The sequence below is a fragment of the Phaenicophaeus curvirostris genome, chromosome 16, assembly GCF_032191515.1.
Source record: "Phaenicophaeus curvirostris isolate KB17595 chromosome 16, BPBGC_Pcur_1.0, whole genome shotgun sequence".
In the NCBI taxonomy this organism is placed as follows: Eukaryota; Metazoa; Chordata; class Aves; order Cuculiformes; family Cuculidae; genus Phaenicophaeus; species Phaenicophaeus curvirostris.
The window spans coordinates 4,155,205-4,182,656 of NC_091407.1; the positions used below are offsets into that span (position 1 = coordinate 4,155,205).

General features: G+C 40.3%; 2 protein-coding genes across 2 annotated transcripts in view; one reads left to right on the forward strand and one right to left on the reverse strand.

Annotated features, from left to right (window-relative positions):
- PRKAR1B (protein kinase cAMP-dependent type I regulatory subunit beta) overlaps window positions 1-2,377 on the reverse strand; it is a 93,405-nt gene extending 91,028 nt beyond the window's left edge. The window contains exons 1-2 of the mRNA XM_069870474.1: window positions 2,293-2,377; window positions 1,542-1,745 (exon numbers count right to left, since the gene is read on the reverse strand). Coding sequence (XP_069726575.1) covers window positions 1,542-1,718 — 177 coding nt within the window. The 5' untranslated portion in view covers window positions 1,719-1,745; window positions 2,293-2,377. The remainder of the gene's footprint in view (window positions 1-1,541; window positions 1,746-2,292) is intronic.
- A 2,249-nt stretch (window positions 2,378-4,626) lies between these two features.
- Window positions 4,627-27,452, forward strand: DNAAF5 (dynein axonemal assembly factor 5). The gene is made up of 13 exons (XM_069870450.1): window positions 4,627-5,158; window positions 5,590-5,774; window positions 6,583-6,707; window positions 7,115-7,230; window positions 10,312-10,544; window positions 11,528-11,740; window positions 13,328-13,471; window positions 15,975-16,143; window positions 18,264-18,411; window positions 22,785-22,935; window positions 24,203-24,359; window positions 25,716-25,907; window positions 26,419-27,452. The coding sequence occupies exons 1-13, from the start codon at window positions 4,627-4,629 to the stop codon at window positions 26,556-26,558; spliced, it is 2,505 nt and encodes an 834-aa protein (XP_069726551.1). The 3' UTR covers window positions 26,559-27,452.

The window sequence follows — 27,452 nt, forward strand, 5'->3', positions numbered from 1 at the left end:
TGAATTCTGGTATCTGCTGTTCTTTGGGAAATAATAGGAAATTACGTGAAAGAATATATAATTTCTCAAGGGCAGAAACTGCCTTCCTGTCTCAATTCTGTGTACTGTGTTTAGATCAATAAATACAAACTCCCCCAGTACAACTGGAGTTACCCCACTAGATACGGAGAATATTCTAAAAAACTACAGAATATTTCAACATTTTTTGCAAAAATGGTGTTCATCCTTCTTGCCAGAAAGTCCAGAATTGCACATATAGAGATGGATAACAACTCATAACATGATGAAGGAAATTCAACGTATTTCACTCCCTCAAAACGGATCTTGGCTCTCAGAAGTTTAGAATATATAGAACTAAGAGGGTTTGGGGTTTTCTTAATAATAAGCACTCCAGTTAAAAGACATCTTGTACTTCCTGCCCCTCCCTGATCTTCCAGGTATTCTTACCAGGCTTCCGCCAAAATTCAATGGTTGCTTTTTTTTTTTTTTTTTAAAGCAACACAAATTTGGCATGTACTCACCTATATAAAAATTTACCTGAAGAGCCGACAACGAGATGAATAAAATGCTTATATCACCTGTAATATATCAGCTTTATGTATTATTCACTAGTTATTGTTCTTAGTTTATCCTTACGAAATTCTGTCTCTAGAATGAAAAACTACATAAAACTCATATCTTAAGCCTACACACTTTAAATGTTTCTTTGAAAAAAGCTAATAATCCTCTTCTTAAACTAAGTATAGGAATAAAGTTTCTGGCAGACTGAGGACTTGTACAATCAACACTCGCAGCCCTGTGCTCCCCTTTATTTCTGGAGGGATATCTCATCCTGAGAGAAAAGCTGCGCTCACACAACATGCTCTTCCTGCAAAACCCACCCATAGGCTTTAGTAAGAATTTGTCTGAGAACGCTTTAAAACATTTTCCCCTCTACACTGCTTTGAAGGCAGCCACAGTATATGGAGTCTCTCTGAACACATCTCTTGTTGGAGAACCCTGCGATAACCCTTAAAGACAGGCGAGAGCAGTAAAATTAAACAGCAAACTGTGCCATAGTTTTCCAAACTTGCCGTTTCCCTAACGTTGTTCAGTTTTTGCATTAAGGGAAAAACGCATCACCTGACACTGGAATAAGCAGAGAGCAGCATCTTTTGCTCCCACAAGCAGGTTCTTCCCATAGCTGAAAGTTCAGGACATGATGTATCGTAACACAAAGTACGCTCATAATCTTGTGGATCATGTTCACAAGCTCAGTTTGATAAGGATATAGTCTCGATGTTATGTACAAAAATTTGTATATAATAGCCAATATTATAGTACACATTAGCAAATGAAGGGTTTGGATTTTTTCTTTAAACTGTTTTTAACAGTAGCATGAGAATTGAATGGTTGGACTCGATGATCTGGTGGGTCTCTTCCAACCTGGTTATTCTATGATTCTAATTTAAAAGAAAAATGTAGCAAAACACCAGAAACTTTTTAAACAATCTTTTTCAGCTGAAAAATAAAAAATTATAGACCACCTGAAAATCACTGACCTTTTCTAATTTTTCAAAGTGTTCTCTGAGGAACTTCATGGGTCGGTCTGGCTTTGCTATGCAGAGGTTTACAATGCACTCTTTTAAAATCTGTTGGATGTTGTGCTTCTGAACGTAGAGTTCGCATCCCTTCAGGCTCTCGTCTTCTTCCACACTGCAGGAAGAAGCAGCAGCCATCTTCAGGCTTGTAAATAGAAAACAGACCTAGGTAAGAAAATGGAGCAAAGAAAAAAAAGAGATGAGACAGTTCCCAAATGCTTTGTCGGCGAGATCTGAAGCAGCAGAGATGCTTTAATATAGCCTATTGAAGGGTTATTGATTCTGAGCGCTGGGACATCCAGGGATGGTGCGTGGAGATGCTGAACCGTGTCATCTTTGTACAATCGACACACAAAAAGAGCATTTTAACTCCGAGGCATTCGCCTTTGGAAATAACGGCGCGATGAATCATACAAGGCCACGAGTTTCAAAGACAAGCTGTTAAAAGACGGCGTAAAACCTGGTTTTTTTTACAGGGACACCCTCCCCATCCCCACAGACCCAGTCTGGGGCACTAGAGGATTTTTGGATATTCAGCACCTTCCCCCTTTGACCACGGGCGACCCTCCCCGGGCAGACGGGGCAGAGCTGCCCGAGCAAAGCTGGGTAATTAGAGGGGGGAAGGAACGACCCCGAGCCCCTCTCTTCGTCCCCCCCAGCGAGCATCTGGCCGCCCCGCGACAACGCGGCCCCGGGCCCGGCCGGGAAATACCTGAGCGGCGGGGGCGGCTCCTCTGTCCCTCCCCGGCGGAGCGAGGACGCTGCCCGGCCGGCCTAGCGAGTCCCGGGCCCGCGGGGACCCTCCCCCCGCCCCGAGGCTCCGGCCCCGCCGCCGCTCGCCCGCAGGAAGTCCCGCCGCCGCCGTCACTCAGCGGGGCCTCCGCCCCGCCCCGCGCAGCGCCGCCCCGTGCGGACAGGGGTGGGTGGCGGCGGCTGAACACGGGGCAGCAGGGGCCCAGGAGGCCAAGAAGGCCAACGGCATCTTGGCTTGGATCAGAAACGGCGTGACCAGCAGGGCCAGGGAGGTTCTTCTCCCTCTGTACTCGGCACTGGTGAGGCCGCTCCTCGAATCCTGTGGTCAGTTCTGGGCCCCTCACCACAAGAAGGATGTTGAGGCTCTGGAGCGAGTCCAGAGAAGAGCAACGAAGCTGGGGAAGGGGCTGGAGAACAGGCCTTATGAGGAACGGCTGAGAGAGCTGGGGGTGTTTAGCCTGGAGAAGAGGAGGCTGAGGGGAGACCTCATTGCTCTCTCCAACTACCTGAGAGGAGGTTGTGGAGAGGAGGGAGCTGGGCTCTTCTCCCAAGTGACAGGGGACAGGACGAGAGGGAATGGCCTCAAGCTCCACCAGGGAAGGTTTAGGCTGGACATCAGGAAAAAATTCTTCACAGAAAGGGTCATTGGGCACTGGAACAGGCTGCCCAGGGAGGGGGTTGAGTCCCCTTCCCTGGAGGGGTTTAAGGGACGGGTGGACGAGGTGCTGAGGGACATGGGTTAGCGTTTGATAGGAATGGTTGGACCCAATGATCCAGTGGGTCTCTTCCAACCTGGTTATTCTATGATTCTATGAAAGGAGGGTGTAGAGAGGAAGGTGCTGGCCTCTTCTCCCAAGTGACAGGGGACAGGATGAGAGGGAATGGCCTCAAGTTCCGCCAGGGGAGGTTTAGGCTGGACATCAGGTAAAAATTTTTCACAGAAAGGGTCATTGGGCACTGGAACAGGCTGCCCAGGGAGGGGGTTGACTCTTCCACAGCCCAGTTCTTTTGCTGGGCTAGAGACCAGTGCATGCTGTCAGGAGTACTCCAACACATACTAATATTTCCTCTATTCCCAGGGATTTTACACTTGTGTTTCCCACAGAATAAAGGTGAAAAAGGAGGCTGAGGAGAGACCTCGTCACTCTTTACAGGTACCTGAAAGGAAGTTGTAGTGAGGCAGGTGTTCTCTCAAATGATAGGACAAGAGGAAATGGCCTCAAGTTGTGCCAGAGGAGGTTTAGACTGGATATTAGGAAATATTACTTCACCAAGCACTGGAACAGGCTGCCCAGGCAAGTGGTTGAGTCAGTGTCTCTAGAGGTTTTTAAGAGACTTGCAGATGTGGTGCTTAGGGACATGGTTTAGTGGTGGACTTGGCAGTGTTTGGTTTACAGTCATAGAATCATAGAATAACCAGGTTGGAAGAGACCCACCGGATCAATGATCTTAAAGGTCTTTTCCAATCTAAATGATTCTATGATTCTGTAAATCCAAAGGTTTGCAGCCAGGCTAGACGCAGCATAACAAGACAATGAAGTAAATACAACGCTACTTTAAAAGGGTAATTTAAATTAGTTATGTAGTTTATTGCATTTGAAAGTATGATTAGTCAAGAAAAAGACCTTGATGACCCTTTGAGGTTCATATCTGTTGACTGCAGGGTCACGAAAGCACTGCATGAAACACGATGCTCTGTGCAGGGCAGGCAAGTACAACACCAACGCAACGCAGAGACACATCAACACACTGAAACTCTGTTCTAGAAGCCGGTGACTTACTGCCACGGCGGCACCGATCCCTCCGGAGAAAACCACAAGGGAAAAGTGATGCAAACAGCCTGCCAGATGCGCAGGCTTCCCCGGTGACACCCTCCCTCCCCCGGCGCTGCGCTGTGCCTTGCGCATCCCCACGGGGGTTTCTCTCGGCTTTGCGCCTCCTTTTGCCCGCTGGGTAACGGGTCCTTCTCCCTCCGGTACCTACGGAAACCTCAACCCTGCCTCCTCGTTGCTGTGCGGCGGGGCCGGGCCCGGCTCATGGAGCCCGGGGGACGTGGCGGGGCTGGAGCCGGGGCCGGGCTCGGCTCTCGGAGCCCGGGGGACGCGGGAGGGCTGGAGCCGGGGCCGGGCCCGGCTCTCCGAGCCCGGGGGACGCGGCGAGACCGGAGCCGCCCCCTCCTCCGCTGCCGTTCTCTGCCGTCCAGTTCTGCTTAGCCGTAAAGCGGTCGCCCGCCGTCGTAAAAGCCTCGCGCGTCCTTAGCAACGGCGCCGCACTTCCGTAGCGACGAGGCGGCATGGCGGCGGCCGAGGGGGCCCCGGCGCTGGCCCAGGGGGCCCCGGCGCTGGCCCGGGCGCTGAGCTGCCTCCAGGAGCCCGAGAGCGGGCGAGCGGCGCGGGTACGGGCGCTGGAGGCGATCCGGGCCGAGGTGCAGGAGCCCGCCGCGGTGCGGGACGTCTTCGTGGCTCAGCTGATGCGGCCCCTGGCGCGGTGCGTGGCGGGGGACGCGGCGGAGCGGTGCCGGGAGCTCGCCCTCCAGCTCCTCAGCCACGGGCTCAGCCACGGCGAGCGGCCCGACGAGGCGCTGCCCGTCCTCCTGCCGGTGCTGGCGCAGCGCCTGTGCCCGCCGCAGGGCTTCGAGCCCAGCGAGGAGCTGCGCCTCGGCCTCGTGCGGCTGCTGGGGCTGCTGCTGCGGCGCTGCGGGGCCTCCGTGGGGCCCTTCCTCAGCGACGTGATCGGTGTCCTCCAGGCCGCCCTCCTCGACCCCTACCCCGAGGTCAGGCGAGAGAGCTGCAGGTGTGCCGTGGCCTGCGCCCAGGCCGTGCCAGGTGGGGCCTGGGGATGGGAGCGGGGGGAGCCTGCGGCCTCCCGAGGGGATGGGAGACGGGTAGGGACCGGTGGGAGGGTGCAGGGATGCAGCCAGGAGAGAGGAAGGGAGATGAGAAGTGGCACACGCAGGTGTGCTCTGCAGGCCGTGGAGGATCTGTTGGAGAAGAGCCCTTCCAGGGATGGATGCTGAGCAATTACAGCCTGTGGGTAATAGTGGAAGGGGGTTAGGGGAGTGCAAGCAGGCCAATGTTCACCTCTAACACAGAATGAAGTTAAATCTGCACGCTGTGTAAATGCAGAAATGTTAATCGGGCTGCTGTTCAGTGGGCTGCTGTTCAGTGGGCTGCTGTTCATAGTGTTACAGAAATCATGTTGCACAGGATCTGTCACCCACATAGAGAAAGAAGTTTCTGTCTTTCTGCCCTAACAGAGCACTTCCATATGCAGTCAGAATCTTTGATAAAACCCTTAATGCAAACAATTTCACACCAGCACTACAGAGTTCGTGTTGATGTAATTCAGGCTACCGGAACAGTGATACAGTTTGGAAATGGAAAGTCTGTGGATGATGTTCTGTCTCATCTGGCCCAGAGGTTATTTGATGAGATTCCCAAGGTGTGTTTTTTTTCTCTTGGATTTATTTTAAATCCGTTTGGGTTTTTGTGTGTTCATGTGTGTTTTCCTCTTCTCCTCTCCCCTAGTTTTTAACTTTCATCCATTCAGTCAAAATATTTAAATGTATTGCATACAAGCTTTGTCAGTTGTAAGCTATCCAAAATCAAGGAGTATGATCAATTCAGCTGCTGTCTTATTCTGCAGGCTGTTGAAGCTTGTAGGCACCTTTTTATTTTAATAGGTGCCTTTAATTCTGTCAAATCTCTCTGTAGCTATGTCCTTTTAAGATGCTTAGCAAACCCTTATGGGATTGATCCCTTAGATGCAGTTGAAGAAGTAATATTAGAATATGCAACTTGATCATAACTAAAATATTTTAAATTTTGAGAGGATATATTCACGTTATTTAACTTGTTAGGCTTCCTTTGTAATGAAAAGAGAAAATTGTCTTCTGGAGATGTGGTAGGAAAGCATCAAATTCCAGAGAAACGTACATTTTGTACGTTCCCAGAGAGGTATTGGCCACAGGAGTTTAGAGTTTTTTGAGTTAGGCCAATGTGTTGTCTTCCTCTCAAATAAGTGGTTTTGTGCAGCACATAGTCTAAGACTAAGCCAGAGTGAGAACACAAGAGGGAGCATGATACCTTGTGTGTTGCCTAGGAAACTGCTGCAAATGAGGAAATTCTGGGTTCTTGTCATTTCTTGTGACTATTGATGTACTTTACCAAGTCTTCTAAACTAAAAGCAAATACTATTTTTTCTGGTATTTTTCTGACATATTTGATATCGTCTTTCTGTATCCATGTAGGTTCGGCACGCTGTGACAACTGTCATTGGAGAATGGTTGTTGCACTTACGAGACAGATATTCCTATTTTCACAAGTTGATCCCTTTGTTACTTGGCAGCTTTACTGATGAAATTCCTGAAAATATGTAAGCAGAACTTTTTTTTTTTCTGTCACATATGGAAGTGTTTCTGTTTTCTCAGACATATTGCTTGGAGGAAAAAATACCCCATTTTTTTCTTTTTTTTTCCTTAAACCCAAAATTATAGCATTATCTTCAGTAACTTTTGTTATACTGTCCTTACATTCAAGTTAGTACGAGAGAGATGAAGACAGAGAGGGAGACAGAGACAGAATTGTCCCTTGGAAGTGATAACCTCTGTCCACCAACTGCAGAAGAAATATAATCTCTCAATTTGATGCATCTAGGTTAAATGGCAGGAATGTTTCCCATCATCCCATTTGAATTTAAGAAGTCAGAGTTTCTGGAAGTCTCATTTTAGAATGTTTTTACTTTGGAGTCATAATGGTATAAGACTTTTATGTTATGTCTAGGAAATTGGCCTGGACTTACTGGGAAAAGATAGGCTTGCAGTGGGAGAAAGAGAATGAAGAAGATCTGAAAGATAAGATGGATTTTAGTGTTTCACCATCTCATTATCCCAAAGGAGGTAAGTGTTGCACTGAAAGTGACTTTTACTTCCTGAATAGTCTGAGAGCTGCAGTGCAGTAATGACAGCAGGGCAAGGTGTGTAATATTCATTACACAATATAATATTATTTAATGTATAAGAGTAACATGTATATACAAATATATAGCATATATGTACATTAAATTACTTGTATTAATTTTAAAAGTCGTTTGTTCACTAACTACCCTCATTTTTTCCATTAATTCCAAAATGCGTTTTGGAGAGAGTAAATGAAAATGCCTGTGCTGAAAAAGAGGTAAAGCAGTGATGCAGAGCAGCAGTTCTACATTAGTCAGCAGCCAGGTGGAGAAGGGGCATAGAGATGGCCAGAAAGGAGGGCAGGGTGGAAGAACCTGTGAGATAAGTCCTTGAATAATGAGAACCAGACACAGCATTAATGATTCACGGAACTGACATGGAAGGAAAATTTGCAGTAGAATGATTTCAAACTTCTCTCTAAGACACCAGGATAGTAATTAAAATCTACCAGCGTACGTGAACACATGAGAACAGAAGCAATTTCCTTTATTACACACAAAAAACCAAGATATGCAGCAGAGATTTCTTTATAGTAGCATATGATTTATAGGTAGCTTTAAAACTGTGTTTGCAGTAGCTTGAAGCTTTTTTCTTGTCTCAGGTTCATAAAGTTAATGTTTAAAAATACGCACATGGGTGTTGGCAAGAGAGAGGATTTAAATGGGTCATTTATTGATTTCTACATTCATGTTTAACAGAACAAAAACTCTCTTGGTGTGAAAGAACAGGTTCATGCTTGACTTGTGCCTACCTGACAATCACATCACAGAGTACCTAGCAGCAAAATCCTTTCCATGACAGTGGGTTCCGGAGTCCTTTCTTCTTTGAAATTGCACTTCCTCCCCCTCCTCTTTAAAGTTATTTTACTCAGTAATGCTTGAATGAAAGGGGAAACACTTCATAATGGTGACTGGTTTGACAGAGATGTTTAGCTTTGAAGACAGTCAAGTTGATCTGTTATCCTTTCCATTTTTTTTTCCTTTCTTCCTTATGTATAATACTACCTTAGGGATTTGTAAATGGTAAAGAATGCTTTTACTTCCACTAGTGATGGCAGAAACTTATTTCTTCTTTTGGCAGACAGAGAATTCTTTAACATACATAAACTGGTGAAGTCCAGTCACTTACTTTGTAATGACCATGATATAATGAAGTTCATAAAAGCTTCTTGTGTGGTTCTTTGAAACAGTTGTTTGCATTTCTGTTGCTAATACTGTTAACTTGTTCAGTTTTCTATCGGTCTGTGTTGGGTTTTGTGTGTGTATACTGGGGTTTTTCTGTGGTGTTTTTTTTGTTGTTGTTTTTGGGATTTTTTTGAAAGGGACATCTATCAAGTACATCATAATTAAATGATATGTACTTTCTGAAATAATCTTCTTGGCACTATGAATATGCTTCACAAATTTGGGCAACATTCCAGCCCAGCATTTAATTGACTTTTCATGCATCATGCTCAATAGGATGATGCAGTTAAGGCCTGAATGTGACATATATGTGTGTGTGTTTACGTACATTTTAAAGGAATGACTTGATAATTTTTCTTTTGGGTCCAAAGTGATTGGTGACTCTAAGATATAATTTCCTACTGCTTATCTTTACTTACATATTGTATGTTTTATTAATAGTCAGGCTTTATGTGTCAAAAGAGAAGAAAAATTAGAAGAAAAGGTGATTGGCTACTTAGTCTTACAGATATGAAACTTTATCAAAGGCATTAGTGTATCTTAGTCTTACGTAATAATCTGTGGTATCATACCCCAGACTGTATATGAATGAGTTATGATGTGAGTCCTTCCCTCATCTTTCCCCTCCACGCACATTTGTATTTTTCTATAATATGGTAATGATGTGTTTTAACACTTTATTGACTTTATTGTCCGTTCTTCTGACTTACTTAACGTCCTAAATTATCTTTTTATGACTGTGAGTTTATAATACATTTTACTTAACTATCTGCCCATCTGTCAGCCTAATGAAGCTGACGTATGGGCCCCTCATGCTTTGATCTCAGGATGACAGATCTTGCAGGTCAGGGGAAGAGTGGAGTTAGACCTCATACCTGCTGTCATCCAACCAACTGAGCAGCTTTCCATTGAGCAACAGCAGTCATTGCCTTAGGATAAAGGTGCAGAGAGTTTATAGCAGGGAAGTCTTTGACAGGAGTAGCTACAGGGATAAATGCCAGCATTTAAACATCTGAAATTAAAGAACTACTGATAAAGATGGTCCAAATTCTTTAAACAAAATTGTCCCTCAGGCCAAATAGGATGCCAGGCTGTATTTGCTGTCTCAAGTCGATTTCTTTATTTGACCTTTAGCTATTCATTGTCAGTTTTCATAATACAAACCATTATCATCTGTTGACAAAAGAAGCCACAATTCGTGTGCTGATGGTTGTAAAATAGCTGTGAATTTTAGAATAAAATAATAGTATCACCTATTACACAGCACCTGTGCTTTTAATTTGTTAGGTACGCTTTTAACCTTTTCCTTTAGAGGGCACAATTGACATGCCTGGTTTACTGCAGTTCACGTCTCCTACATTATTTGCAAATTCTACCTTTCTTTCTCCCTCCAGATTACATTTAACTTCGTGTTACTGTGATGTTTGTATGCAAAAGTCTTGCTTTCGTGTGTTTCAGTTTTTTTAGTGGGATTTGTGTTGCTATAAAAATTAAAAGGAAATTATTAAATCGTGTTTTCCAAAGTGGGTAATGTTCCATATTCATTCAAGTTCTCTTTCTCTTCCCCTTCTGTAAACATTTCAAAACAAGTGATCTAAATCACCATCCAGTAGTAAATTTATAAGTTTTCAGAGAGCTGTGTGGAGCTTAAATTCTGCACTCTATATTAAAGAAATACAGCTTGCACAGGTAAACTCCTCGGCAGTATTTGGAATATTTTGTTCCATGCTGAAGCAGACAAGGCTCTTCTCTTGGAGCCTTAAAACTTTTCTAAGGATTAATGTGCATTGGCTTTTCCTTAGATTTTTCTTTGTTTTGTTTTACTTTTTCCTTTTAGTGGCCCGGCCAGGACTAGGTTGTCGGGAACTTGTGTCCAGAAACCTCTCCAAAATTCTTCCAGGTCTCTGTCATGATATAACAGACTGGGTTGAAAGCACAAGAATAAAAGCATCTCAGCTTCTGTATACGTTATTGCTACATGCAGAGGATCACATAACGCAGCACATGGAACTGCTGCTTAGGACTTTGTACCAAGCATGCTTGGATGAAGAAAGTAGTGTGGTTAAAAATGTAAGTTTAATCTGTTAAAGTATCTATTGTACACTGAATTAAGACTCTATCTTTTATATTTCTAAGTCTAGGACCTAACCTAATTCCTGAGGCTTGACCGAACCTCAGGTCACTGGAAATTGCCCATGACTGAAGGATCAGGCTCAGGTTTTTATGGATGTTAAAAACATGTTAATGTTATACTTACTATGTTAAAATAAATGTATTATGGTATTACTGGTATGAATACCAATAGTAAGGTTAATTAAATACTGTTTAGTTTATATGCCAACCTCATGAAGCATTGATAATGATCTCCTTAAAAACCATAGGCAGTGGATTAAAGCATAAAAGCCTTGGGGCAACAAATTCCATTTAAAAAAATGTGCAGGTCACACCCTTTCAAGTTAATTTCAAGTTAATGTGAATGTCACAGGGAATACACAATAATTTAAACTTTTTCAGTTGAAGTTAGAGTTTGAAAGCAGTGGGCGGTTCACTCATGGTAGTGCTTCCACCCTAAACCAGATCTGTATTGTCAGTGTCAAAATATAGTACAAAACCAAAAAAATTCCTCTTCCAAGGTTTTATTGTTGTTGCTTTTAATAGACGGGTGGTGGGTGCATTGAGAGCATTCCTCACAACAGCATTTGGAGGACAAAACACTAAACCACTAAATCTGCAACATCTGGTTATTCTAAACTAGAGACTTCTTTACACTGGAAGTTGTACACTTCATTTCTGTACATTACTTTCTCATGAAAGTTTGTCAGATGCTGATAAGACTGCTTGCATGCCTTATTATGTGCTTACTGAACACATGTCAAGAAAATTTATTCACGCATATAATCATTACTTAGCGAGTGGAAAAGGCCTAAAAGGCAACTGCTGAAGCATTTAAAATAACAGCTGGAACCATGATATGGAACCAAGAAAAAGCCCATGATATGTTGAATGGTCTGTGTTTTCAGGAAAATCCTCAGGTTTTCCTCTTCTTTTTTCAGTGTGTGACAGCAGCAGAATTGATTGGAACATTTGTCAGCCCTAAGGTGTCATTGAGATTAATCACGTCAGCCTTCGGGAAGACAGCTAAACCATCTTGTATCATGGTTCTAACTGCAGTGGTTCGAGGTAGCCCAAAAGAAATCTTACAGCCTCATTTGACCGATCTTGGCAACACACTGTCACGAGGTGGACTTTGTCAACAATCTGAAGAGGTAAGGATAACTGGACAACACACAACGAAACAAAGTTTTAGACTGGTCATTCTCCAACTTATTTTTTCCCTGTGTTCTCCCTAATGCTCTCATTCCTATCCCTCCCTTGTACACCTACCTTGCCCTATCTCAGGATATAGTTGTGGACATGTGTCTTGGGACAAAACAGGAGCTTCCCTGTCCTCCCTCATCTGTGTTGTGGATTCCTGGTCAGATCTGCTATTCCCAAAACCTTGTTAGCCCTCCATCCTCTCTGCAGGTGTTGGTTTCAGTTTGAGAACTGCTGCAAAAGGTGTCAGATAGTGAGAGAGAAGTGAAAAGGCATGTCAGATTTCCCAGGAAAGTTTCCCTCTAAATGTACTCTTATTTTTATGTTGTATTGGCCACCAAAAGCCTGTTAGGCCTCTGCTTTTAAGATTAACAAAAAAAGGCCAGAAAACTGACTTCATGTCAGATGCAGGCTTCCCTTTAAAACAGTTACTCATGTGTGTAGACTGAACCTAGTGTAATTGTCTTTTTGAGCCAATATCAGATATACGTTTGAAGTTCTTCCCTCATTAGTTTCTCTCCCTAATGGAATATGTACCAGTGATGCGGGAATTAACCTTAATCTCCATGAGGTCTGTGCTGATTAAGAACTCATATAACTGGGAGCACTATAACCTGATTGTTCAAATAATAATTCCCTGAAATATATCTGCAAAATTGCTATGAGGTCTTAAGCTTACCACTTCCATTTGGCATTAGATACAGTAGACACATTCATTTGCAGCCAAAGCATTTGGTAGCATTTTTCTAGCCTTTGGTCTTGGAAAACAATCTTTTCTCTATTTTAGATGGCAAATGCTGCATAGCCACTGGCTAGCTAAGGACTGACCGTGTCCCTGAGATTAATAACATTTAGAGCTAACCTATTCCTAGACTTGGTTTGTTTTTTGGAAGGTAATTTGTAACAATGGCACATTCTGTTCGTTGAATGTAATCTGACAGCTACATGGAATATCTGATGCGCTTCGTCATAGAAGTTATTGCAAACTAATTGACAACAATATTGACTTCAGCTGGTATCAGCTGGATCAAGATAACGTGCATTATATTGCATCAAATGGGATTAATTGGTTGAGAGAAAAGCAGATGCTCAGGTTTACTTGGTTTATATAGTTAATCACTATTTTTCTATTCAACATAGTCAAATGGAATAAAATCTGAAAGAGTTGTAAAAAATATGTTATTAATCAACAAATTGCGCTTCAGAAAGAGAAAGCGTTATCAGTAAGCCTTCCAAATGCTGTTGGTTTTGTTCACATTGGAGCCATTGTGTGATTAAGAGCAGGGTCATTTGTTTTGTTAACGGGACAAGGTAATTACAAATAAGTGGTGTGGGAGGAAGATTACATTGTGTTGTATAGAAAGCAGAATGTAGGTAATTGATAATTTCACGTTAGGTTTTGGTTTTTTTAATGTCACCCACTTAGGGGATTATGCAGTGCTCAGATTTTATTACTACGTTTTCCCATATCTGTCCCTTAAAAGAATATTGTGTTTTCTAACAAAACATAATAAATGTATGCTTTCATTACAAAATAGGTCTTCTATATGGAGCAGTTGCTTTGTTGCATACAAGCATTGATTGAAGTATGCCAGGAAGACTGCAAAGAAATTAGCTTGCAGCTAATGAAGGTTTTGGTGACAATAATGGCAGTACCAAGTTCTCAACACCTTAAAGAAAAGGTAAACTGTGAGCTGGTTTAATGTTTCCTTGTGTTTCTGATTTTTACTATTGATGAGACACTTTGTTTGGGTTGTCTAGGTTGAACAGTTGATGCGTACTTTTTAGGTGGATATAAATCACTGGATTATTGTGTGCTCCTGCATATAAACTAACATCAACAAGTAGCCAGGGAAAAGCTCGAATTTATTTTCTGACTGTTAAAGAACAATTCACTAGTACATCAAGAGCACTACTAACCTTAAAATGTGACAGTTTCATAATCAGTTTTTTTATCTTTAGGCAAAGATCAGACTGACTTTACAGTAGTTGACCTTTTTACCTCCCCACGAGAACCAAAAGCTTAGAAGTTGCAGGAATGCTTTAAAATCGAGGACATCTGTAGATACCCTGATAACAGATGAGCTTCTTTGGCTAATCATTATCTCACCCCCTTATTTCTCTCTTCCTTTTTCTTCCCCAAGCTAAATATCAAATAAATCAGCAAGCCGTCCTTATGTAGTACAATTGTGACCTATCCAGGTTGTCTTCTATCAAACGTGTGCCTGAAATAGCGATGGCTATTCTGCTTCCTTTTCTTTTGCTCCCAGGCATGGTATTCTGAAAGCCTGCATAGCATCAGTATTTATGGCCCCAGAGCTGTCAGACAACCTCTAAGGAGGCATGCACATAAAAACCTATTCTAAAGGAAGTAAAACAGAACAAAGCTTGAAACACGTATTGAAAAGACTTTGCAAGCCAGAGAGGTATGGCCTGAGGATATGTCTTATGGAAAGACAGTACAAGAGTGGGATTTTTTGAGTTTTGGTTTGTTGGTTTTGGGTTTTTTTTAACAGACTGTCCAAGTAAACCTTGGACAGATGGATCTGGTATATTTTGCAGTATCTTATCCATTTAGTCCTATGGTAGTGTATGAAGTCAGTAATATCTATTTAAAACCTTACAAATTTATACTCCTACAAAGAAAACAGTTTCATGGAGATAAATCCTGATTTTCATATACAGAGAAGTTAATCTCTGAAGATTTCTTAAGGTTCAAGACGTTCCTGCAGTTACAGATGATTTTTAAAGTTGACAGTACTTTGGAAGGGAATCCTTTTTCTCATTAGCCATTCTTTTAGTTAGGAGATTGACAAATTTGAAATATTGCAATTATGTAATCTTGTTGCCAGATTTTCTAAGACAAATATGACTTGATTTATAAACATAATGCGCCAGTTACTGACCATTCTAAAACCTCAAAGTAAGATGTACAACTTGCAGAAAGCAAGTCATCCCTGTTAAATAGCTTAAGACCATAAAAAACAAACATGTTGCATCTAGCGTCACAGATATAAATTTGTTGTTCAGGATAGTTTGTGTTCAGGATCAAAAGATTTTGAGTATAGATATAAGTTATTCAAAACTTTGCATTACAGAACTTCAATTCAGGCTTTACTATAAGGGGACGGAAAGAAGATCACAAGCGTATCAGAGAGCACAAGTGACGTGACCTGATTGCAAGTGGTGCTACTCGTCCTATTTGCTTGATTTTTGGCCCCTTTGCTTTGTGTTAATCAGTGTGGCTCGTTCCCAGGGGCAAAGGAGAAAGACCAAGACCACCAACAGAGCACTTCAGTATCGCGATGAGGAGCATGGTTTACAGCCTCAAGTAGGCTGTAGCCATATCAGTTGTTAGAGCCTGTTAAGCCTGTGGTGGGCTTGTCAGTGGTTTAGCTGGGACTTAAAGATAAGATTTTGTTTCATTATCAGTAGCCTGTGCTATCTTGGCTCTTCTTGCAGCACAGGTTGATTATTAGCACCTACATAATGTATCATTAAACTAGTTAGCTTTCAAATATAGGAAAGAAAATCACCTTTGCTATTTTTTGGGGGGGTTGGTTGGGTTTTTATTTTAACTGTGAGACCCTTCTTAATGAGAAGATATGCATCAGTCTATTGGCATATTTAATTTACTCTCTTTTTTGTAATTGCACTCTTGTAACTACTTGAAGAGTTTATTTTAAAACATCTTGCAGATTCTGTTTGGATTAATAATGGAGAACAGTTCCCATCTTGACATATTCTGTCCTGTAAAATGTTCCAATTAATTTACAGATAAATTAATATTTTACCTATAAGTTATCCTGAATTGGTTTTGGCTGGCTGGCAGAATGCTTCCAGAAAGGAGAAATCTATTGTGCTTGAAGCAGGCAAACCTGCTTAAAAGTAATCTTTGTCCTTAGCAAAACCTCATTTTTTTTTTTTTCCTCTCCTAGAGAGAACTGTGGTTAGTTTTTGGATAGATTTTCATATGGATTTGTTGTTATGTTGCTGTGTTCCTTAGGATTTCATTTTTAAATCAGGGTAATTGTTTCACTTTTAATCAAAGTTTATGGATGTAGTATAGGCAGACATTTACAGTCTTGACTGTCCAGGTAGAAACTATAGAAATCTTGTGTCCCTTCTCTTCTTGTAGTATAATTGTGATGGTTTTTAAGTTGTATCCTGTCTCTGTGTTAACAGGTAGAGGAAACAATGTCTTCATTAGCAGAAGTGCAGCAACTGGATGGTTTTCTTTATCTCTACAAACAGCATATAAATCAGCTTATGGAATGGGTTTCAGTATCACATGATTGCTGGACCTGCTATTCTCCAGAAATATTACAGTTAGAAGTCATCGCAACGCATTCAGGTAAAATTTATTTATTAGTTCTAAAAAAATAAGGTAACAATCTCTGTAGCCTGCAGACAACAGTAATAACATTTAGAAACTTCACGAGAATACGATGGTAAGCAAAACCAAAAATGTCGAAGCAGCTCAAATTCTGAAAGACTTCCTGGCTGCAAGGAACAGTACGCTTACAGGTAAATGAAACAGGTAAGGATTATGGGAAGACAAACTGAAGTAGCTTATGTGTCCATAGATTTGTCTATTATTCAGTCTATTTACTAGTCTTATAAAAGGTACTATATATATATACATATGTATGAACATTTCCTCACTTATGTTCTTGAACACATTACGTTATCTAGGTTAGTGAAACTTTGGCATACATTTCACCTAACTTCAGATCTGTGCAGTGAACATTCCTCTGATGGAGCTCTCCAGATTGCATCTACAGGCAAGGGATGCAGTGATAGGCAGTTCTTTTCACCTAGACACCCATTTTAAGATGATTAAAATGGAAATTTTGGGGTTTTTTTTCCTTTCTGTTAGTTAAAAAGGGGATGTAGACAGCTACTTGAGTTACAGGTGACATATTATTGCTGCTGGAGATAATTAAATGTGGACAGGTATGTCTTAAGGGACTGTATCATCTGCATTTGATCCTTGAACCTCTAATAATCCTCAACAAACCTATGTAAAGCACACACTTGCTGGCTTGTGCAGCAAACAGCATAAATACTTTTCATTTTGAATCTGTGGAAAGAACAAAAGGTTTTTTCGGTGCAGGATCTGAGAGGCCAACTTTTCTGTATATTTGCATTTCCATTTCCGTGACCGAGGGACTTCTAGACAGTTGTCTCTGTTTTCCTTAATGCTAAATAAATCATCAAATGTCTGGGCAAACATTTTGGCTTGCATCCAATATTGGTAATATGCTGTTGTCTGTGTTTTCTGTCTGACACAGCAGCTCCTAGACCTATTTTTTTTCTTTCTTTTCATTCTGACATATAATGTTGGTTTTAATCAATGTAATTGGATTTACTCATTACAATTTTCTCTGGTTTTACTGTTTTTCAGGAATGTATGCTTAAGCTGAAATTAGCAATGTAGTTTATTTATTTTCCATCTGTTGAATTTGGTGTTATCAGTTGGATATAATAGTATTATCTTTTAAACGTCTCAGAACTCACATGAATGTATTTTGAATAAGTGCTATGCAAATAAAGACCTATTTGTTGGCACAGAAAATTAGCAAACTGCAGTTCAACACCCTGTATTATTTCAGTCTAGACAGGGAAGATTTGGGGGGTGTTGGGGTATTATTGTTGTAAACATTAAATTTCCAGCTATTTTAAAAGCTAGTGAACTTGTTATGGATTCAGTCTGTCCATTCTATGTGTGAGGAATGTTCTTGTCATCGGGCATGCCAAAGTGTCGTATCTCCTTCTGGGAGGTTTTTCGGAGTGACTGGGATTGAATGGAATGTGCATCACAAGGAGGCAAAGCTGAAGAAGAGCCCAAAGGAAAGTAGTTGGTTGCAGACCTAGAGCAGAAGGAGCATTCTACAGCAAGAAGCTTTAGAGTAAAGCATGTGTATGGCCTGTATATGTCCATGCTATGTAATGCAATGAGGGGTAAAATTTTTTAGCTGTAAGAGGGGAGGTTTAGGTTAGATATTGGGAAGAAATTCTTTGATGTCAGGGTGGTGAGGTGCTGACACATGCTGCCCAGAGAAATCGTGGATGCCTGGAGGTGTTCAAGGCCAGGTTTGAGCAACCTGGTCCAGTGGAAGGTGTCTCTGCCCATGGCAGGGCAGTTGGAACTGGATGGGTTTTAAGGTCCCTTTGGGCACAAACCAGTCTATCATTCTATGAAGTGAGATGTGGGGTAAACCAATCTTCAGGGAGCATCATGCTGCCATGGCTAAGACTACAGGCACCTAAACCCACGGAGAGTTAGCTTGGGTGATTGTACTCTGCCTAATATGATGTAACAGGGATACATCAACAGCTGCTGTGCAGGACTGGAAAGTTAAGTACTGTTTTAATACCAGGCATATTACAAATTTTAATGCACTCACATATTGAACATCTAAATAGAACTTATTAGTACTTTGCAATAAGTTTTATGTGTTTATTTTCTAGGTCCTGTCATAGGTGAAGCTCTAGATAACTTTATTCTCATTCTGAAGACGTGCCTTCAGCCAAATAAAGATCCCCAGATGCGTTTAAAACTTTTCACTGTTTTATCACAGTTACTCCAGCAAGCGAGTGAAACGGTCAACTCTCAGGGGTAAGCAATGTTCTAATTTTGCCAAGCTATTTGAACACTACAGTGGCAATCAGAAGAAATGATATTTAATGCAATGGCATTTAGCCCCTATAATTGTGTCCGTGATAGCACATCTGGGATAAGAAAGACTTTCCCACCATCTTCCACAGCTTATTTTTCTTGCAGTGTTTTTTAACAATGCTTAGAAAGCCTGAGTGCAGTAACTTAAAAGTATTGAAATCTGGACTTCCTCCACTGCACTCTTCCTACCTCTGCCACTGTGGAGAATTAAAATGGCTGTCATACAGATCTGGATAGTTTTCAAAAAATAAAGAGCTGTAGTTGAAAATAATATATATTTTAAAGCTGAAATGGAGATTCTTAAGAAAGAAAGCGGGGGAGAGGTGGTCTTTTCCTCCCAGCCAGTTCCTAAATCCTTAAATTTTGCCTGTAGTCATTGTAAGGAAACAATAAAACACCCCAAAATGAGCATGTAAAAATGCCCATGATATAGCAGAGTATTTAAAATGTTTGATAAGGAACTGTTATTAATCTCAGTGACTGATGATGGAAATCTCCTGTTGTTTCCACTATTTATGCATTGCAAGTGCAATCTAACTATAATTTACAGTGCTTATAAAACCCCTGCATTTATAATAGTGCCAACACTGAGTCTTTTGTCATCATTAATTTAGGCCAACTTGTAGTGCAAACACTTCTGCAAGGTTGTCCTGAATGCATAAACTGTCTGCTATGCTTTTTCCACTGCCTGCTGCATTTAGGATGGAAAAGTATTCTGACGTATGTTTTTTCCATTTTAAACTCTTTAAAAAAAAAAAAACCAATAAAAATCAATCACAGTAAGCATTCTTCTTAAAAGCACTTTGTTAGCAATGGTCATTTATACTTGAAATTTCTTTGCACGGTTCTGATGAGCAAATTGGTGATTCTGGTATATTGAATGTTCATTTGGGTTCCGTGAGGCCATGTTAGTATGAATAATGTGGGATGCTATGGAGTCCTGACCCGCAGCATTCCTGACTAGGGTGGCAAGGAAGTAGGAAGGGCCACTCCATTAACACACAGCCATAGCCCTTCTTTATTTCTCACGTGTACAGCAGGACTGTATCTGAAATACTCAGGTAAGTATATTAAGGCAGGTCATGTAGGTACCGCTGGTAGAAAGAGATAATCAGGGCCCTACGGAGAATATCATCGAAGAGTAAACTTTTGTTTTGGCAGTAGTTCAAGAAAATAGGATGAATGAATTATTTTTTTTCATCTGCAACCCAGTCATTTGTATAAATAAAGGAACCAAAAAGGGGAGAAAGAAAACCAACCCAATGATGTGTCAGCTGCAGTAGGATTCCCAGGAAAAGGAAATTACCAGTGTGGAAAAAATAGAAGAATATGCTTCAAAGTAATGCTCTTGGAGAATATAGCCATACATCACACCGGCCCTTCACAGACAGCAATAGCAGAAGCTGTTTAGCTCAGGGTGGTGAGAGTGAATGGCCTTTTGTCAAGATTAGGTACATCCAGTGAGGCTAATCGACCTGTTTGTGTGAAGAAGGACTCCTGGCTAAGGATGGCTCGGTCTAGTTCATAGTGAGGCTCCCTGTCCTCTGGGAACAAGAGCAATGCAATGAATTTTACCGGTAGGTTTATCTTCAGAAGCTAAAAAGCGGGAGAGGGAGCTAAATGACTCTTTGAAGTCTTGATCCTACTTACCTTTGTCAAAGCAAATGCTTTAATGCAGGAAAGAACATATAGAGTTTCTGTGTTTGAAGAGTTGTTTCCAAAACATTTTTGGAGGTTTTGATTTGTAAAAGCAAATCCAGTTTTGTTTAGAATTACCTAGCTTTGGGCTCTTAAGTTTGGAAAAAAGAAAAACACACAGGAAAAATAACCAGAATGCAACAATCCACAAACATATAAAGCCAAGTGCAGCAGTGCCATAAAAGCAGAAAGAAGCCAGTCCAGAGAAAAACCTATAAAAAATAATTAATGTAGAATGAAATTTTAAGTATGTAAGTCCATAAAATGGGAGTAGCAATTTTAATGCAAGCCCAAGGTCTGATTTTTATAGCTGCTAAAGAGCTAGGTATTATTGTAAGCACAGGTCACGTTTGAGTTATTTCATATCCAGTTGAGAATAAAGTGTCAATTCTGTAAATACAAATAGTGCAGGGTATATTCTTTCATGGAAATTATTTGCTTTTAGAATTAAGTTACACAGATTTACAGCAGTAAGATTTGAAAATGGAAAGAGGGAGAATTTAATTGCATCAGCAACAGCAAAAAATACAACTTCATGGTAATGAGAGATAGTGTAGTGAAGTAGTAATGAGTTCTGGTTACACAGTTACATTCACTGCTGGCAGTAATTGGTTTAGCTCCTTAAAAACATTCTAACAGTTTAGATAGGAAGGCTTTCACTTATCAAGCTAAACACAGTTGTATGGTCATCTAATTTTGCTTGCATCTGAAATAACTGAGTCACATAATTGCCAGGTATTGCTTTACTGATTCCATTTCAAGGCATTAGAACAAATATTCTCACAAATAGCATAGCATTATGGTTAACATAATGGTGATGGAATTTATGTTGTGATGGACTGGTGTTTCTTCACAGTTTAACGAAAGGCTTTATTGAAAACAGAAGCGGCTACTGGTCAGATAGCACAGTAGCACAGATAGTTTGGGGCAGGTTAAGCTTAGGAGCTAAAAGGAAATTTGGAATGATAGCGATCATTAGTTGTATTTTTTTCTGGCAACTTTTTAAATAGAAAATTATTAATTTTCAAGAATGTTTAAAATAATAAAGGTTTTTGACAAATCTAGACATGTATAGTGGGACATCAGATTTCTTGTTATTACTGAATCTTAAGTGCCATCTGCTGGATGGGAAGCAAGAGTGGTTCTCTGACTCTCAGACACTGAATGCTCACTTGGCCAAGGGGCTAAGCTGCAGCCAGGGATATCTGGTTTCATCAGATTGAAAATAAATATTCTCAGGTTTGTGTATATGCAACAGATGATTAAGATTTGGCAGGCTAGCTGGTCGTACTTTAGTCAGATTACACCTGGATGACCAGGTCTAACTGCAGTGGGTAAAGGGTAGTTACAGGGAAGAAGTAGATACAATTATGTTTTGTATTACATTGAAAAAATAGTATAATATTATATCATATTATATTATGGAAGTTTTTAATGCTAGAGTATCATTGCTGGATTATTCAGGTTTGCTGTTGTGGGGATTTTTTTTTAAGTACTTGATGATAATTGTTTTTTGTTAACATCTACCCATTATGTTCCTCCTGGGGCTTGGCACAACTCTACACAAGCCACTTATTCATCCTGGAAATGCAGGATATTTTTCTTTTTAAAGTCAGCAACAGTTTCTTCCCTTTCTGCCAGGCACCAGGGATGTGCTGTTTGCGCTCAGGTGGCTGCAGTCCAGGTCTGCGGGAAGTTTGAACAGAGTGGGACATGAGTCAATATAGATTTAGCCTGTTATTTGTCAGTCTGTTTTGCACACCGCCGGCTGCTTTTCTAAGGCACGGTGAATAACTACAGCTTTAGTTATGTAGTTACAGGCCAGGCACACGTGTCTTTTTAATGCAGAAAAGTCTTTTTTAACTTGTAAGATCTATATCTTTCTTCTATTTTAAAATAGTTTGAGCTGGAATAAAATGGATGTAGAGGATTGCTGACTCTTGCAACAACTTTTAGTATTATAACAAGACATTCAGTACTGGATGGGGAAGAAACATTAGCAAAAATATCATGCATTTGTGTGTTTGTAGTGAAAAACCCCAGTATTGGGACTGGCACTATCAGAAAGTCCTACAGACCTCTCATCCTTGAGGGAGACTAGTTTCTGAGCCAAAAGAAAGCTGAAGTGTTCCATGCAGACTCCCTGCAGTATCAGTATTCATCAATAGCATTCATACTTTTCACATTATAAATACTTTTCACTGGACAGTCTCAAAGGGCTTTACAAATATTAATGAAGCCTCACAGCATTCATATGAGGTGTTATCTCCACTTCACAGATGGACAAAATGAGACACAGAGAAGGTAAGTAGTTTACCAAGATAACACAGTGAGTCATGGGCATCGTCTGAAGTGCGAGAAAGTCTGGCCTCCCCTTTCCATGCATGTTAGGTACTTGTTTAAATATTATCTAGAAAAATTAAGTTATGAAAATCTTATCACATGCATTAGTATCACTTTGGCTTATATAATTTTTTCTTATTTCTTTTCAGAGTACTTTTTTCTTTTCTACCTATGTTTCCATGACAGAAAACTGTCTTTTAGATCCTGTCAGTCTCTTTATCACTTTCTCATTAATTTATTTTGCTTTTTTGCTTTCTTATTTTTGGCTTCAGGCTGTTCCCTAGCTACCTTGAGACTTTGATAAAAGACATCCTCGCTCCTAATCTGCAGTGGCATGCTGGAAGAACAGCAGCTGCCATCCGCACTACAGCTGTATCATGCCTTTGGGCTCTTGTTCACAGTGAAATGCTTTCACCAGAAGAGGTAAATTCTCTCTTTCTCATCAAATGTACTTTAATATCTTAGGCAGGAAGACAAATTAAATGCAGAGGAGGAGGGGGGTGGGAGACTAAATCATTCTTGTAAGTAATATTTTTAGATTTCGTAAGTGTCAATGATTTAAATCGTTAGTAGTGGAGGGATGATAACACCCTGATAAGAGACCTGAGGCCAACTATGTGGTGAGCTGTAGAACTGACCATCGCCAGATTTTGTAGATCTTTGCTCTAGCAGAACATCAGTTTTGTAACCCAAAACACTAGCTGCTTTTAGCACAACTGGGGTACTTGGCATTATTGGATGCCTTGCTAGCGCCTCTGCAGCAGCTCTGGAACTAGCCAGGACACGCCTTTACACAAAGTGTCCAAGACAAGTTGTCTGGTTGCCTTGGAGCCCGCAGGTCCACTCAGGAAAATAAAATCTAAAAGAATCCTGGAAGGGGCAGGAGGATTTGAGGTGGAGCTTCAGGGGTATCTGTAGAAACTGAAACGGAGAGCTAACTAGGAGTACACTGAAAGAAGTGTTACCCACTGTAGTGGTTAAGGATTAATTGAATTTGAGGGGGGGGTTGAAGTTTTTTTGCTAACAAAGCATATGGAAATGATGCACTTGAAATCTGTTACATACAAGGGCATTTTTGAAAAATAAATAGAATTATATGTTATAAAATGTTCCTAGTATTTATTGTCTTTATATCAGACCTTAATTGAACTTAAAACAAGTAACATGTTGAGTTCTCCTATACTGTTCTAGTTAAGCATTTTTTCTGAATCAGTGCCTTAATGCCTTTTTTACGTTAACATATACAAAAGGCATATATTAAAGTGAAACCTACTAAAACATAGCATTACAAGTCTTTAATTAAAAGCTTCCCTTTAGAATAAGAGCACCATCTACTGGTAAATAAACATAATCCTCATCTCCAAGTTATTTACATTTTTGCCGACAAATTTTATTTAATAAAGAGGCAAGCAAGTTTAAAGCTTTTAGAAGTTATATAAAGCTCATCTGCATATATACTGAGCATTCATGAAGAGGGTGATCGACTGGTGGATTTTCATTTCCCAAGCTTGCTTAGAGGCAAAAATAGAGCCGTGTAAGTTCCAAGATTTTCAGGTTAACTCTTATAGTTAACTTCTTAAATTAAGCAAATCAGTATCGGTGAGACCTAACGGTAGCTGATGTAACCAATAAGCGTATTTGTTTAGATAAACTGAAAATCTTTCTTCTATGCTTTTCCTGTTAATTGTAGATCGCAAAAGTCAAAGATGGTCTAATGCCCCAAATTATTGCTGCCATGGATGAAGACTCTAAAATTGCTCGACTGATGGCTTGTCGTATTGTTGGTGTTTTTTTAAAAGTCTGTGGGAGGCAGTTTGATGAAGATAAATTTACCAACACTTACACAGGCAAGTGTAAAAGTTTGGCTTGTTTGTTTGTTTGTTTGTTTAAATCAGGTTCTCTGTGTTGAAGAATTACAGTTCCTTTTTTACCTGAAGTATCATAGTTAGCTTAGCTTAGCTTTTAAGGATGAAAATCATTGTCTGGGAGCAGTGAGCAGATTCACTGTATAGTTTTAAGACTCACTGTGCAGGTTGTTCACCTCACCTGCAGATTCACTGCAGCTGGTAACAGTGAAAGCACTAATGCAGGCTGGGGAATGACAAAAACTGCTGTATGTCACTGGCATCTGGCTTTAATCCCACCTAAAGAGCAAGCAAAAGGGCTTTAAACAGTTTGAGGTGCAAATAGAGGCAGATTTTATGTAGGCTCAGTTTCTCAGCCATTCTTACTTCACTCCCATACATAAAGTCTAATGCTATTTCTGTGTTCTCTTATCTGGTATTTTAACTATTTGGGTAGTTCTCCCACAGTAATTTTATAGATACTAAATAAATTGAAAAAGTAAAGTGCTGTACAAAATCATACCATTAGCAGTATTTTTGTATATGAGAGGCAATTTAATGTCTTAATCCTGCAGAGACTTAGACACGGTCTTAAACTGATACATGAGAATGCTTTAAGTATGTAAAGGACACACATTTTAGAAAATCGAAGTGTTAAGCGCTTGAGTAGGTGGTGTTGGGTGTGACTGCAACAGCGCTCGCTTCCTGCAAGGCCTTTCTGCTTTCTAACTGCAGTATTTCATTTCACTGAGGTGGTGTATTGGTTTATACAATTGGTGTATTGCATAACATTGTTAACGTCCTCTGGAAATGCCTTCACTCCCAGTTGAGAACTGAGCAGTATTCTCAACGTTTTCATGCATTAGACCACTAGATGGAACTTCACTCAATATTACGGTCTTCACAAGGCTTGCTAGTATTTCATCTTCATCGCTTCCTGGTTTAGACTATATAATGTTCTAACTATAGTGAAAGCAGAACAGTAATAGATTATATAAATGGTAGTCATGTTGTTCTCTTTGGTGTGTTTGAGTGCCAAGAGCAAACCATTTCATTGTACCGTAAATAGACCTGAGTAGGTATTGAGTTGGAAGAAGAAAAGGAAGAAAACCCTAAGCTAGAGTGCTGTAATGTCAGCAGTTATCTGTTATGCTTCTTAGGATGATGTTTAAATGCTAAACAATGACTCAGAAGTACAATCTATGCTGTGTAACAGGGTTTGTGTTCTCAGAGGTATAAACGAATAAATTGGGCTTTCCCAAACTCAGCATCTTAAAGACTGATTTGTTTTCTTACATAATGCAAAATATCACTTCACTGCTCCCAATGCTGTTTGGTTATGTCTGTGTTCCTTTTCAGAAGTTTTAAAGCGTCTGGATGATGCTTCATCTGATGTACGACTGGCAGCAGCTCACACCTTAACTAATTGGTTTAAATGCTTCAAGGACAGTGATGTGAAATTTGCGATGGAAAATCATATTGAGTTTCTGTACCAAGAACTGCTGATACATCTCGATGACCCAGATCAAAACACTCAAAATGCACTCCTAGGTAAGACTTCTAGTCATGTGTATTTTCAACAGCGCTTTTAAAACCATGTTTTCAGGTGTTATATGAAAGTTGGGCATACAACTAGAGGCTACTCCTAACAGGCTGGAAGCTTTCCTTTGGGTTTCAGTGAGTATGAGCTCAGCCCTTTTACCTGTCTGCAGATTGTAATGTTTTATCTAGCACTCACCTGAGTGGAACATCAGCATATCTGCTTGTATTAGAAGACTTCATAGATGTTAAACAGGATATGGAGCACAAACACTTAACCACAGCAGGATGTGGCCGTATCCTAGCTTGCCTGATGGCTTCTTTGGAATTCATCAGTGTGTCTGTGTTCAAGTACATGAACATCAACATACAGACCTTGGCAAGTGAAGGAGGAATCACGTTGCCGTGACTGCACAACTTGTAGAAAAACAACTTCCAAGTTAGGTTTCAGGTGCTTTGAAGGAACTTAGGTAGAGAAACCCAGAGTGGCTAATGATTTATGAAACATATTTTTGTTTTACAGAAGTTTTAAAAGAAGGAAGTGTTTTATACCCAGAACTGCTTGTGAAAGAAATTGAAGGGGTTGTACATAAACATCGAACACCAGCCTATTGTAATCAACTACTACATCACATTCGGTCAGCCGGAGAATCAGCTTCATGAATCAATGCTGATGTTCTTCTTAGCGAGCTGTACGTGAAATCTGTATGATCTGGATTACTTTTGCGTTTTCATTTGCTGAGGAAAGGCTGAACAATAAATATATTTATTTTCTTTTTAAGTTCATTTGAAAGTCAAATTGGCACATTTTATGTTCTCTGCTATTTCTACAGTTCTTTGTACTTGCTAGCAATAAAACAATGTTTTAATTCACTCTGCACTGGAACTTTTTCAGATTCAAGGTTTAAAGGTGAAGAATGTTTTTCAGGAATTTGACACTGTTTATAATTATGAAAGGTAATTTATTTAACAACGTAATAGCCTAAGCTCAAAGTTATTAATGCAATTCAGCGAGGACTCAGTCTTTCAAGGAGCATTTCAGACTCTGGGTAATACTCAGACTTTGCAGAGTCAGGTATGTGAGGATCAGTATTATCAGAAAAAAAGCAATGAAACTTCTTTTCCATAATGCAGCAAACTTTTTATGTTTTAGGTACTGATGTTTACTGTGCTGGTATAATAGGGACATGTTCTGAGTAGGTGTCACTAAAAGAATAGTTTTTATTGTCCTTGCATTATATCTCATGACTGAGAATAAAGCTAAACTTTTTAAATTAAGATTTACACATGGGAGGAAATGTGCTGTTTTGTCATTTAGATTAACAGTATTTATTTTTGTATTAAATATATCACATCTGCAGTTTTTGTTTATATGGTTGTGCCTTGGAAAGCAAGCAATATTTGCTTGTGTATTACTTTAAAATGAAATTCTCCTGTATGAGGTTGAAGCTTGATTTATTTTTTTAAAAGACCTTTGTAGTAAGTTTTAGAATCGTCTCATATTCTCAGCTATGTAATAAAGTAAGTGAGCTCCAAGTTTCTTGTATAAGTTATTGT

What these genes read in the sequence shown, in the direction of transcription:
- DNAAF5 (XM_069870450.1), top strand. Translation starts at nt 4,627, where the DNA reads ATGGCGGCGGCCGAGGGGGCCCCGGCGCTGGCCCAGGGGGCCCCGGCG. An exon ending in AAAGTAGTGTGGTTAAAAAT is followed by an intron (nt 10,545 to 11,527) that starts GTAAGTTTAATC and finishes TTCTTTTTTCAG; the next exon opens with TGTGTGACAGCAGCAGAATT. An exon ending in AGTCATCGCAACGCATTCAG is followed by an intron (nt 16,144 to 18,263) that starts GTAAAATTTATT and finishes TTTATTTTCTAG; the next exon opens with GTCCTGTCATAGGTGAAGCT.